The sequence below is a fragment of the Symphalangus syndactylus genome, chromosome 6 (assembly GCF_028878055.3).
Source record: "Symphalangus syndactylus isolate Jambi chromosome 6, NHGRI_mSymSyn1-v2.1_pri, whole genome shotgun sequence".
Classification (NCBI taxonomy): Eukaryota; Metazoa; Chordata; class Mammalia; order Primates; family Hylobatidae; genus Symphalangus; species Symphalangus syndactylus.
The window spans coordinates 127,382,968-127,397,961 of NC_072428.2; the positions used below are offsets into that span (position 1 = coordinate 127,382,968).

The 14,994-nt window shown below is 40.9% G+C and overlaps 1 protein-coding gene across 4 annotated transcripts in view; it reads right to left on the reverse strand.

Moving 5' to 3' along the window:
* Positions 1–14,994, reverse strand: part of DGKI (diacylglycerol kinase iota) — a 503,130-nt gene that overhangs the window by 41,397 nt on the left and 446,739 nt on the right. For all 4 annotated transcript variants that reach the window (XM_063642297.1, XM_055284147.2, XM_055284146.2 and 1 more), the window contains 2 exons: positions 12,561–12,598; positions 8,254–8,374 (listed from right to left, as the gene is read on the reverse strand). In XM_063642297.1, coding sequence (XP_063498367.1) covers positions 8,254–8,374; positions 12,561–12,598 — 159 coding nt within the window. The remainder of the gene's footprint in view (positions 1–8,253; positions 8,375–12,560; positions 12,599–14,994) is intronic.

Below are 14,994 nucleotides of genomic sequence, written 5' to 3' on the forward strand. Positions count from 1 at the left end.
ATGTTGGCTCATGCCTGTTATCCCAGCACTTTGGGAGGCCAAGGCGAGTGGATCATTTGAGGTCAGGAGTTCGAGACCAGCCTGACCAACATAGTGGAGCCCCGTCTCTACTAAAAATACAATAATTAGCCCGGCGTGATGGTGCGCGCCTATAATCCCAGCTACTCAGGAGGCTGAGGCAGGAAAATCGCTTGAATCCAGGAGGCGGAGATTGCAGTGAGCTGAGATCGTACCACTGCACTCCAGCCTGGGTGACAGAGCAAGACTTCATCTCAAAAAAAAAAAAAAAAAAAAAAGAAAGAAAGAAAAGAGTCAATACACATAGTGTGCTTAAAACAGTGCCTGGCACACCACACTGCTTCAACTTTAGATATCATGAAGTGTCCTATTCTCTGTCCTGACACAGCAGGTCACACTACATCAAGATATGGGATCATCAGTGAAGGAATGTGGTATGGAAGGGTCGCTTTACTTCCACTTACATGTGAAGCCACTTGTTGACTCAAATTCTATGTCCTGAGAACCAAGCACCTGAGGCCTATTTAGCTGTCAACAGGGCACTCTTCACAACGTCAGCAAGGGGCTTAAGCACCCAATGGTCCTCTTAAAGAGTGCCTGTCACCTTCAGCGAACATTCTAAGCCACTCCTTTCGAAACAAATTCCATGAATATGAGCAGCCCAGACTCATTAGTAGCTCTGTTCCCATTGGTACTGCTAATTGCACAACTATTTAGGCAACAGAGGCCTCGTTTACTTTTCTCCTTCATTCAGCACTGTCATTCAGTGCTCTCAGAGCCATGCCACGGTGAGTCCACAGTCATCCAGGGTCTAAGCCTCTATGCAAGTGACGGGATCCTCAAGCCTTTTAATTGGGCTAGCATAGCAATAATTTGACAATATGAAGGTGGGGACAAGGAAAAAAGCTGTCCTTCACAATTTCTGACCAGAATCACTACAAATGCAGCCAACCCAGAATTATTCCAGAGCTGATTATCCAGTCTGTGAGTCAGGCATGCCCGCGGCTACCCATCACTCTCTCTCCCTCCGTGCCCTTTCATCATCTGCAGCTGACAGAGGTGAGAGGCAGAGGCAGTAATAACAAGGCAAGAAACTTTTGCTCATAATTAATATCTAAAAAAAATGCCCATTAAAAGGTTTGGGGAATGGCTCTGAAATAATCAATTTAATTAACTTCAACTTTCCTTATTCTCCCATCAACATAGATAATCACAAAATAGCAGAACATTTTGAACACTGGCCAAGAAGAGGCAAAAGTAGCAGCCACCTGACTACAGATGGGAATGGGCAGCTATTTTTAACAGCGCAGGTACATTTTCTAATCATTTTTGGCTTGCTTTAAGATAACTGTTTGCATAATGCTAGCAAGGAAGGAGTTACAGAGAGTGGATGCCAGGAGAAGCCTAAGACAAGGCTGTTCTTCTCCTTATTTGAACCTGCACTGCCCAATGGGGAGCTATGCTTTAACTGTACACTGTGGAGTTTAACTGTACCCTGTGACTGTTAGTGCAGAAACAATAACACCTGTGATTCTTGAAAAGTTAATTTGAGTCTCACTAATAAAGGAAAGGAGACAAAAGGAGAAAAACAAGAGACAAAAAAAATAAAGACTAGTCAGGCACGGTAGTTCATGTCTGTAATCCCAGCACTTTGGGACAGCCAGGTGGGAGGACTGTTTGAGCCCAGGAATTCAAGACCAGCCTGGGTAACATAACGAGACCCCAACTCTACAAAAAAAAAAAAAAAAAAAAAAAAAAAAAAAAAATTAGCTGGGCGTGGTAGTACATGCCTGTAGTCCCAGCTACTTGGGAGGCTAAGGAGGGAAGATTGCTTGAGCCCAGGAGATCAAAGTTACAGTGAGCCATGATTGCATTCCAGCCTGGGTGACAGAGTGAGATTCTGTCTCAAAAAAATAAAAATAAAGACAATTGAATTCCTTCAACGTATATGGATGGGTAACATTTGAGTTTGAGGCTTGTTTTATATACACATACATTCTGATTGCGGACACTATGCCATCTCCCCTAAGGAATTTCAAGGGAGATCATCAAATTGTCAGCAGAGAATTCACTGTTGTTTCCTCAATAGAAAAGGAAATCTCAGGTCTCTGTCTCTTCCAGGGTTTATTGAAATGTCCACCCTTCATCCTTTGGCTGACTTGAACCAGAAAAAATACTGTAAAATCCCTATTGAGGAGATATGGGTGCAGATTTCTCCATGAAAATTTCAGATGAAAACGGCGTCTGCTCTTCCAGAACCCTAGATCAGTTGTCATTTGAACTCTGCTTATGACATTCACATGGTGCTACCCTGCATTGTGGTTATTTATCCATGTTTCATTTCCCTTGCTGGTATTAGGAATATGGAGGACACAGACCATCTCTCACGTATGGATGAGTTTTGGCAAGTAACCTAACTTTACCATACTTCAGTTTTCAACACCTGTCAAATGGAGATGAGAGCTTACTGTATAGGGCTGTAAAAATTAAATATGATAATGCATTTAGAACATTTAGAACAATAGAGGTTAGCAGTGATTGTTACAGAAACTTTTTTTCCTCAAAAGTGCCTGGGACTGAATTAAAATGTTTTAATGAATGAATGAATAAAAGACATTTTAAAATCATTTTGGATCCCAGCCAATATCACTTTAAGAGAAAGATTCACAATTGAAACATGGATTCAAAAGACTGTGCTATATGGGAAATGGTCTGAAAATTAAGGGAAAGAAAATTCTGTTAAGTGGACATACACATCAGTATTCAGGAGACGCCCAGGGAATGCGAAAGGAAGCAAAACTTCACAAATCTTTCAAAATGAGAAAGTGAACATCGTGTTAAGTAGCCAGGCCTTCCAAATTACAATGTTGCTGCCCAGTACTCATTCCATAGGCTCTTCTGTTGGATACCCCAGCTCCCGCTGATGTGACTTTGTCATCAATATTATATTTGTATTATATATTACGTGCCTTTTGTCACATGCATCCTTTAATTTGCTTCCCACACCAATGCCTCCAAATCCCCTTTGCTATTCCTTCCACTTCCCATGGCCTCTCTCTGGGCCCTCATTTCCCATTAGTCTCCCTGACGCTGCCAGCAGACCATTCCAAATCCTCCCCTGCCACAGGACAAAAGCTGCACAGATGTGGGGAGAGCTGGCACTGGGAATGCTAACAGTACTGTCATCCTGTCCCAGCAGGATGGTGGTCTGTTCTCTCTGGGACCAGAGGCAGAAAAAGGGGGGTTAAAAAAAGAGAAAAGAAAGACTGAAGACAGAAAAAGAGGGAAGACAAAATAACCCATTGAAATCAAAAAGGAAATGCATGAGTGAGATTTCTATCAGGAAAACCAGTAGGAGGCAATGGGGTAGGCGTGGGGAGAATAAAAACAAAAGAGCAGAGTGTGCAGGGTGGTGAAGGAAAGAAACAACACAAAAGTCCCTTGGAGGGGCAAACAAGGGGGGAGTGAGCGGGCAGAAAATATGGTTGAAAGGAGCTGAAAAGCGGGAAGCACTGAGAGGAATCTCAGCTGGAATCCCTGCATCCTTAGTCTCTCTCCCAGTCTCTGTGGAATTGTTAACTCTTCCTCCCCGAGTCTCTTTTCAACTCTCTAAATGTCCAAATTCCAGTTTTTCATAAAGGAAAGCAGCATGCTGTATAGATGAGAGAAGACATCCAAAGGAAGAAGATGCAAGCTGAAAAAAATTCAAGCCTCCCATGGCGCTTTCAGAACATACCGCACATCTCATGTGGCACAGCCCCCAGCCTGCTTTAAAAGAGCCCATAGAAGAGAAATCAGTTGCTGCTTGTTGTGTCTGGGAGAATAACTAATCTCAGGACTCTTGTTCAGGTGTCCTCTTGATGGTGGTGGCCCACACTCCTGACCAGAGCCAATGAAGAAGAGGGCAGAGCAGAGGGGAGAGGGGCTCAGGAGTAAGGCTGCAGGAAGCAAACGAAGTGTCAACTCAAGAGCCACAAACAACATCAGCTGTGCACCTGGAAAAGAGCCTGTGAATCCTTCAGAACTGCTATTACTAAAGGCATCATTACAGTCAGGTGTTTGAACAATTTTTCAGATTTACGTCATATGAAACCATGGGACAGACATAAACCAAATTGTAAAAAATAAGTAAATAAACAACAAAGGCTTTAAGATATTTGCAATATTCAATAACCAGGAGGAATGTCTTTCTTGATCTTTGGCATAGCGTAAAATTTTTATTTGTTATTTTTTGTTTTCATTTATGTGAATTCAAACTGATCAGACCTACCTACTGCAAATCGGATGCTAATTTAAAAATACAATGCCATAGTCTGGTATACATCCCTAAATCCCAGACTTACTGAGGCCTCTTGGAAAGGCTATTTTCTTTGTCAGGTCAGGGTATTCCAGAGTTATCATCATTACTAAGTTAGGAGAGACCATTTCAATCAACAGAGATCACCTTAAGAAGGTGATTACAGTATTGAAAAAGGGTCATGGTTTCTGTGTACTTGTCCCTGACTTCAAGAACACGGTAATTTAAAGGAGTTTCTATCATCTAAAAGAGAGGAATGGTTTTGCTATGATAGTTTTCAATAAAATGCAAAGGTTAATATAAACTGAATCAGCAACTAAAGATATTAAAAAACAAACAAAACGACAGTTGAGCTGAAGTGTTTAGCTCTTGTGGAATGAGGTGAATTAGGCTATATCAAATGATTTTACATCCATATTTCTGAATAAATAAAAAAGATAAGATAGACATCAAGAATGAAATTGACAATGTCTATCAAGGTTGATAAAAACTAATTTCAATAGGAATCAATTGCGTTTGAGTCTCCATATTCAGCTATAGTAGTAAAGTGTTAAAAATTGCCATCCATCAAAAATGCAGTGATCCTTGGACTGAACATCATAATAACATTTTATTTACAAACAAAAAAGATGGATTGTGCTCTCCCATCTCCACAGTCTTTCTTCCTGTGCTATTAGAGATCCTGGTGAGGCAGGAAAGGCATAGGATGCCTTCTGAGACCTCAGAAATTGTTTGCCTGGAAGCGAAGTTAGGATGATTACTGTGAACATTGGGTTTCTTCTCGTGAGCATAAATATTAAGCTGATTAATTTATAACATCTAACCAAAGCACTGGAAAAATAAGCACCCCCACCCCCCTAAAAAAGATTGAATTCCTTTGTGTCCTTCCATTTGGGCGGAGTGGTGTTATGTGACTCAGTCTTTGCAAGAGTCACTGCGGGTTGATGAGAAACTGATTTGTATTGGAATGTTAGGTTTCGATCAAAGCCCTCAGAGACTAATGTGCGGGATGAATTGATGCCAGGCAAAGTAGGTGTGTACTGATCTACATTTGGGGATAGAAACTCCAAGGCCTGTGAGCTTGGATGAACGGTGCTTTTAAAGGCCCTATTTTCGGAGGCAGGGGAAAGAGAGGAAGTAGAGGAAGTGAAAAGCTACTGTGTTAGGGTGATATCATCCCAGGACTCATCATTCATGTCCCTGGGGCAGCTCAGATGAGGAGTTCTGCTGTTTTCATTTTTAGTATAATCACATTTCAAATATTGCATGGGCTATACTTATGTTAAAACCTTCATTATTGTTATCATTTTTTTCTCTTCAAGAGACAGGGTCTGGCTCAGCTACCCAGGCTGGAGTGCAGTGGTGCAATTCTAGCTCACTCAGCGTCCACCTCCTGGGCTCAAGCAATCTTTCTGCCTCAGCATCAAGTAGCTGGGACTATGGGCCCACCATGCCTGGCCATCTTGTATTTTTATTTGTGAAACTTGGGTTCTTAGGACCCAGAACCAAAGTCAAATAGAAAAACGAAGCTCTAAGGGATTCCAAGTGAGTCAGAAGCTCAGGACATTGCTCACTTTAAACTGCCGAGACCGGGACATAAGGGAGTGTGGTAGATTAAATATCTCCATGAATTATTCATGGCTCATGCCACCAAACAGTGGAATCCGTTTCCCAACCTTTTAACTCTGGGCTGGCCCTGTGACTTGTTTTAGCCAATAGAATGCAGTAGAGATCATCCAGGACTTCCCAGCTTAGCTTCAGAACATCTGGCAGCTTCCACTCTCACCCCTGGGAACCCCAGCACTACCATGCTGTAAAGGATCTTGGGAAAAAAAGACCAGGTGTTGAGAAAGGCTTAGGTGTCCTGGCCTTCCACAGCCCTCCCACCTGAAAGCCCCAAACATGTGAGAGTCCACCTTCAACAAAGCCTCATCAAAAAAAGGAGCTGACTGCAGCCTCCTAAATGAGACCAAGTGAGACGGTGGATACAGAGAGGATCCTAGGTCTAGGGGAGGAAATACTGCTTCTCCAGGAAAGGTGAAAAGATGGGTGGGGGACTGTGGAGAGAGAGATTCCTGGATTGTGTTGTCACTCAAATAGATGGCCAGTGTCTCACCTAACTCCAGAGAGAGGGTAGGTGGGCACCAAATGGCTTAAAGTATCCAAGCAAGCATTCAATCTCTTGGGTAAAGGGTAAACTAAAGAGAGTAGATTGGAAGTGATCAAGAAGACAGCAAATAGGAGAACTTTAAACCTGAGCTAAAGAAAAATACAGTGACAGTATACATCTAACCCTCACCTGAGCTTTGTGCAGTAGAAATCCTGAGATATTAGTGTGGCTTCACTCTTGCCCAGAAAGGAACGCTTTTAACTGAAAGAGACTGAATAGCCAGGGAAATAGGAGATGGAATGATACAAGCCCCAGACTTAGCACCAAAAATGCATCCTACCTACCTAGGCTTTCCAGGGCAGACAGGTTTGGGATTATCCAACCCAGCCTACAAGGAGTAAAGAAATCCTGTCATCACAGCCCTCCTGTTTTCATGGTCTTTCCTTTTTCTAACCCACCCTTTCTACCATATTTCAGACCAAGGGTTCAAGCAGAATCTTCACAGTGAGAAGGTGCTGAAGACAAAGCAAGGGGTGTCTAACGTGATTGATAGTTTAGTACCTACCTTGCAAGGACCTTGTCAAATGATGGGATGCGTTTACTATAAACAATTGGCAAATATGTGCTTGATAAATGGTAGCTATGTTATCTATTTGTGGCTTGACCGTAGGACTTAAAACAGCTCCATATATCTGTTTTAAATTTAATTATACACACGATCTTATTTTTTTCTTTAGCCTGCAATTGCTTGAAAACAGTGACTGTATTTTATTTTTGTCTGTGTACCATCTATAACAGGCAGCTCCTGTCAGGCACTACACAAATATTTGTTAAATGAATGAATCAATGAATGGAATAAGACATACTTGCTGAATTGCAAAAAAAAAAAAAAAAAAAAGGAGCAAAAAGGATGTGAATGTTTACGAGTTTACGAGTATGCTTACTATCTACAGGCTGAATTTGGGTACAAAAGGAGTCAGCCACAGGCTGACTGTCAGGGCTCAAAGAAACTTTTCCAATCTCTCTGTATACCAAGATCTAGCAGAATTAGACTATTTCATTCCTTCTCATTTAAAACAGACTAGCTAGGCAGTATTTTTTCCCCTTTATTCCTGTTCTTTATTCCTAGAAATACTACGAAACATGATAAATTGAATGTAACAGTTTAGATTTGGTATTCATTAAATATGTTTATGCTTCCAAAGGGTTTTTAGAGGCAGATTCTATAGTGCATGCTACTTCCTGCAAATGATCTGGCACCAAATTAGAAATCCAGTTAGAAAGCAGTCTGGAAGGTTAGTATGATCTGCCACAGACAACACAATAGTATCAGACATTTTCAAAGAGAATAAAGCATAACTTGGGTGGAAAAGATAAATGAGATCAAACAGAAAAAAAAATGAGAAACTAGAAAGATGTAAAAGAATTATCCTCATGAACCTTCACAATGATGAACCACAAATATGGATTAGGTAGGGGATCCCAACCCATTAATTTACAGAAGAGCTCTAGAAAATAATAAAGTGCACGATGCCAGGCTGCATTTATTTTTGTCCTATATTTAAAAAAAACTAATTAGTCTGAAAAATAGCCTGTAAAGAGCTTGGTATGAACACTGTTTCTATTAATTGCTTGGTTAGGATGGCCCATATGTGTCAGTGGCCTGCAACCACGACTGCCTCAAATAAGCAGGGGCAGAGTCTGCTAAAAGTTCGAGAGTATTTCTGCCATTCTGAAGACTGCCTGGATGAAGGGTATCTTAGAAAATGCAAAATGCAATGGATTTCACAGATAAGTGATCCTTGGTAAGTTCACTATGCCTACTCACCGTGGTCAAGGATGTACTTCACAATCTCCCCGTTGCCGGTTTTAGCTGCGTAGTGAAGGAGTGAACAGTGGTCTGGTCCCTGAATTAGCAGACTGCCTCCATTTTTATAGCTTTCTATTAGCTGCAAGAGAGACATACAAAAAGAAGCTCAGGCAGAAGCCGGAACAAGGATAACAGCTAACTGGTAATAAAATAAGAGTCATGTAGCAAACCACAATGTTTCCAGCCTTAGAGGACATAGAGAAAAGTCAAAAAGATGAAGTAACATTCCTGGACTGTGTTATCACTCACAGAGATGACCAGTGTCTCTTCTAACTCTGGAGAGAGCCTGTGGGTATTGAACAGGCTAGAGAAACTGAATCACGCTGAATTACTTTTTTCATTTATTTTCTGAGCACTGGTCTCTATGGTCTCTCAAAGGAGTAGTGAGGGGTAGAGTGGAGAACAAAAGCATCTCTATGTTGGCTTAGCATTCTCTTGAGTGAAAGAGTAATGATGGCTATAAGCAAGAATAGCTTGGTGACTGTAGCTAAGCTTCTTGCCTGTGTCCTTCAGTTTTTCTTCAGTCTTATGAACCTATATACCAAATATCAAAGCTGCTTCTGTTTCTCCCGTGTAAGATCACTGAATACAAGTATAGACACATACACACGCATGCATGCATGCACACACTCAAACACACGTCTGGCTTCCTTCTTCATCCAGATATGCAGCCCAGCCTGCAAACCTTCTGTTAATCATCCAACACATACCTAATAGGCTAGAGATGATCTACAGAGTGAGACCCAAAATGATTCAGAAAATGTAGTAGTTTCTATATGAGAGAAGACTGGAAAAAAACAAACAAACAGGATTTTGTAGCCTGAGGATAAGGTGGCTACATGAGGATATGGTCTAAGTTTATAAAATATTGAACATTACAGAAAATGTGAATGAGTCCCTCATCTCCAAACTACAGTATTTCAGGACAAGAGTGCCTGCATGAAGCTTCTAATAGGTAATTTTAGGACAAATAAGAATTAAATAACCCAGCAGGTAATAAGCAAAAGGAACATACTATCTTTCAAGAAGTTAAATGGCACACATTATAGATAATCAAACATCCCATAAGGTGAAAGAGCATAAATGACATAAATGCAAAGAATAAGTCCTAGTGTTCTATACCATTGTAGGATGACTATAGTTAACACTACATTAAATAGTTTTAAATAGCTAGAAGGAGGATGTTGAACATTCCCAACATAAAGAAATGATAAATGTGTGAGGGGGTGGATAAGCTAATTACCCTGATCTGATCACTGTATATGTATCAAAACATCACTATGTACTCCATTAATATGTATCATCATTTGTCAATTAAAAATACTTTCTTAAAAAAAGAACCTAAATTCAGAGTTCACGTCTTCACTCAAATACATCCATAGAATTGTCATGTGCTAGATGCCAGGAAGATAAATGTGAATACAATTCAGTCACTGTGCTCAAAGCCCTCACAGCCCATGGGGGAGACGGATAGGTAAAGAATCACACAGTAATGGACAGGAACATCACAAATGTCTCAGAGAAGCACTAGGGAAGCATGAAGCAGGGGATGGAAAGAGCCACAGAAGACCTCCCAGGACATGGATCAAAAGCAGTAGCTGAAAGGAGGTAAGGAATATATGGGACCTCCATCCCTAAACTGGGGGGCAAGAGGGCAGGAAGGAGTAGCTAGGAATTTTCCACAAAAGTCTAAAAGGATATCCTGTTCTGTTCAACTGCGTTGTCTTAAAATGACACTCCCCTTCTTTGTGGGGAGATTGACAAAAGATAGCAGCATGGACCCAACCAGACCTGTTCAGGGTCAACTGCCTTGATCCTGCCTTCCTGTGCTGTTTCTAGACACCATGAATATTCAGTTAGTCCATGGGCACTTTCTGCAGCCCAGTTGTCCAGGAGCTATTTGTGACAGCCTTCACACGGGGGTGGCTCCAGAGATGTTCTGTTCACTAGTCTCTATCTCTCACTCTCTTTGTCTCTCTCTCTCTTTCTCTCCCTCTCTCTCATACAAACACATACACATGTACCCAATTTAATATTTTATATATATTGCACTTTCTGCTCAGAGGAAAGGAACAAAAGAAATCAGAGAAGAGAAAGAGGGCATGAATATTTGAGAAGGAAAATAAAGAAAATATGTAAGAGAGAAAAAGCAAAACCTTAAGCCCTCAGTAAATATTCCACCTCTCAGTAAATAAGGTGTTATTGGCCGGGCGCAGTGGCTCAGGTCTGTAATCCCAGCACTTTGGAAGACCTAGGCAAGCGGATCACGAGGTCAGAAGATCGAGATCATCCTGGCTAACACGGTAAAACCCCATCTCAACTAAAAATACAAAAAATCAGCCAGGCATGGTAGTGGGTGCCTGTAGTCCCAGCTACTCAGGAGGCTAAGGCAGGAGAATGGCATGAACCCGGGAGGCGGAGCTTGCAGTGAGCCAAGATCGCACCACTGCACTCCAGCCTGGGTGACAGAGCGAGACTCCGTCTCCAAAAACAAAAACAAAAACAAAATAAGGTGTTATTAAGTCATGTTTTAGTCATTTAGGAAAGAATTATAACAGAGAATGCATTAGGTTGGTGCAAAAATAATTGCAGGTTTTGTCACTGAAATGACAAAAACCGAATTACTTTTGCACCAACCTATAATAAGACAACCAGCTGGATATAGTGATTTCCCACATTGCAAATGATTCTGTATTTAAAAGTACAAAAAAAAATGTGATAATAAACTCAGGATCTTGGGAAATCAGTTGCCTAAACTAAAAGCATATAGAAAATAAAATGGAAGGGTTTCAAATGTACAGTGCTTTGCAAAATTTTCTGTTGTAGAACTCCACCAAGGGCAGGAATCAATTTTATTCATGCCTTTGTTTCCCACAAAACCCAATGGAAGGCCTTGCACAGAGTATAGGATGGTATGGGCTTAATCCACTGGTAAGAAACGGCCCTGAACTCATCAATATACTGCTTGGAGAGCACTCTTCTCTTCTGGGTAACAATTTCTATTGACCCTGTGATCTGTGCAGTGGCACAGGCACCATTTTCAGGATTATGTGCCTAAAGGGAGCAGTTGATCAAGATGTTTGCAACATTTTCACCATTTGTTTTATTCTAGTAAGCTGTTCAAAATGTAGCACAGGTGTCCTTCAGTTTGTCCAACAGATGTGCCTAAAAAGTTATGTCTGAGGGTAGGACTTTTCAGCTTTCTCTTAGAGCTATTGGTTCCTTGATCTGTAATGGCACCTTACTCCTCAGGCTGAGGAGTCAGGCGTAGCCTCTGCCTTCAGGCTGCTGTCATTAATACAGAGCAGATCAGTTCCAGCAGGGGGTTTGCAGGGGCATATGGGCAGTCATGAGCCTGATGCCTGAAAATGACGTGGGACCAAATATAGCTTTAGAATATTCATAGATGATGTTGTATTATATAACAATATTTGTATTTCCACCATGTTTAGCTATTAAAAAACACAGATCTACACTATCAGAATATTAATAAAATAGCTAACATTTTAGAGCCCCTTCCATGTAATAGGAACAGTCTTGAGAGCTTTATATGTATTATTACATTAATTCCTCATGACAAGCCAAAGACAGAGGTAATATTATTCCATTTTACTGATGAAAAAACTAAGGCACAGAGAGAATTAGATAATTACACGAAATCACACAGACAGTGAATGGCAGAGCCAAGATCCAAACTCAGAAAGTCTGACTTCAGATTTTACATTCACCCTCAGGGCAGTGGTGACTGCTTCCTTCCTTCTGAACAAAACTCACCAGAAAACACAAGGAAGCACAAATTACACTATTCCAAGTGGATCAGCGTTCTTGTTTGACTAACTAGGAGGGTCCTTGCTTGACTAACTATGATCCCCAAAGTATAAAACCATGACGAGGGAAGATTAATCTCTGTCCTGAAGGATGCATTTCTGAGTGTTGTCCAGGTAATTCTTACAGATACCTTCATTTCAATACCTGCCTGAAAGGGAATCTTTAAATTCTTCAAATGTCAGCTTTTAGAGGGCAGGCACACTGTGCACATTGCATCCTGGGGACATGCAGTTCATTTTAAGTAACTGAGACAAGTACCCCGGTGCTCCTGAACACCATCTCTGCTCAGTTCTCAAAAGAACATCCTGACTCTTCTACTCAGCCAGTGCAAGCAGGGGATGATAAATGGTAGATGGGAACATAGAAATTTGATGAGGAATGATGTTGATTTAAAGTTCTTAAAGCATCGCCAAAGATTTGGTAGGAAGATACCTTACCTTCATAAGATCACCAGCTATTACTGCCTGCAAAATTGCTGTGAAAGACAAAAGAGAGATGTCCCATTAGTAGAAGACCCTCTTATTAAAATATTACACAAAGTTGGTTCCATATTTTGGATAAGTAGTCTACATTTGGGGCAGGAATCAGGGAAGGAAAATATCTTGGTCAAGCAGACCGAGGCCCCTTCTTTAACCCTTCCCCACCCAGGTACCCATTCCACGCACCCTTCTAGGGCCCATGCGTGCCCCCTCCAGCCTTGGTACAGTAAATATTTTAAAAACTGGAGTCACACAAATTGGGTTCAAATCTCAACTCTGATACTTTAAGCAGTAGGACACTGGGCAAATCATTTAACCCCGCTGAGCCTCAGTTTCCACATTTGTAAAAGAGCAGGTTGAAACTTAGTAGGGTTCATGAAGTCCTATGAATGTTCCTAACGCAGCCATGGATGCAGAGTAAGTGCCTTATCATGATTGCACTTGCTTCCTTCTTTCTAGTTCCTTCTACTTTGCCCTCTTGGGGTTTAAGCAATCACCAGTCTTTTTGCGTGTTTTGTGATGATAGATAAATACCTATTGCTATGAATATTAAGAGGACTGAAGACAGTAAAGAGGAATCAAGTCTATTTTAATTGTGTGCTTGAGAAAACAACCATGTGTTTGGCATTTAATTTATTGATGATTCTTACGGAAAAAAAAAGCCTAGAGATAACAGGTAACTTAAACTACTTTTAAGAATATGTAGCCTTAGGGAAAAAAAATAGATGTGTCTAATGATTCAGGCACCTTACGTGGGGTGTAAAAGAGGAATGAGAGGCTAAGCATGGTGGCTCATGCCTGTAATCCCAGTACTTTGGGAAGCCAAGGTGGGTGGATCATTTGAGGTCAGGAGTTCAAGACCAGCTTGGCCAACACGGTGAGACCCCGTCTCTACCAAAAATACAAAAATTAGCCGGCGTAGTGGCACACCTGTAATCCCAGCTACTCGGGAGGCTGAGGCAGGAGAATTGCTTGAATTTGAGAGGTGGAGTTGCAGTGAGGCGAGATCGCACCACTGCCCTCCTGCCCAGGCGACAGAGTGAGACTCCATCTCAAAAAAAAAAAAAAAAATCATTTTTATTTTAGATTCAGGGGATGCATGTGCAGGTTTGTTACAAGGATATATTGCAAGAAGCTGAGGTTAGAGCTTCTATTGATCCTGTCACCCAGACGGTGAACATAGTACTCAACAAGAGGTTTTTCAGCCTTTGTCCCCCTCCCTGTCTCCTTCTAGAGTTCCCAGTGTCTATTGTTCCCATCTTTGTGTCCATGAGTATCTAAGATTTAGCTCCCACTTACAAGTAAGAACATGCAATATTTGGTTTTCTGTTTCTGCATTAATTCACTTAGGATAATGGTCTTCAGCTGCACCCACGTTGTTTCAAAGGACATGATTTCATTCTTTTTTATGACTGTAGTATTCCATGGTGTATATATACCACATTTTGTTTATCTGCTCCACTGCTGATAGGCACCTATGTTGATTCCATGTCTTTACTATTGTAAATAGTACTAAGATAAACAGTGAGTACATATGTGTTTTTGGTAGGATGATTACTTTTCCTTTAGGTATATGCCCAGTAATGGGATTGCTGGTTAGAATGGTAGTTCTGCTTTAAGTTCTTTGAGAAATCTCCAAACTGCTTTCCACAGTGGCTAAACTAATTTAAATTTCTAACAACAGTGTATAAGCATTCCCTTTTCTCCACAGCCTAACCAACATCTGTTATTTTTTGACTTTCAAAAAATAGATTTTAAGGCTTTAAAGTCACAAAGTTTTGGAAGAAAAATAATTTAAATGTATTTTGCAAAGTGATATTTTATTCCTATTTGAGTAGTCTCTCATACAGAGTTAGCCAAAAGTGCTGTATCATGCATTAAATTACAGGGAGTCCCCAGCTGTCACTGAGCAAAACCCCCAAAGCTTTTATATTGAGTATGTATGATTCCTGGGTGAGCAGATGCAAAGGACCGTAAGAATGTTAAACTCACTCACTGGCCCTGGGCTGAGTGCCTTCCCTTTGACCAAAGCTGAAGCCTTGGAAATTTATAGAAATGATGAGGGCTACTTGAACATCAGAGGAAAAAGAAGGTACGAAGAAGAGAAGAATGGAGAAAAACGGAGAACGTAAAAGAGAGAAGAAAAGGTCCTCGCCATAACAAGCTACGAGCAGCATCCTCTTTGCATTCCCCTGTGAACCCTAGCATAATGCTTTGCACATTGTAGGTGCACACCAATTAATTGTTGAACTGACTGAAAAGAAAACAAAGGGAGAAAAGGAGAAGAAAAGAGAGATGAAAATAAGAAAAAGGGAATTGATAAAGTGTTACGTGTAAAAAAAAAACCCTATGAAAATATGGTGTCTCACTCTTCATTTTATAAATGTCCATA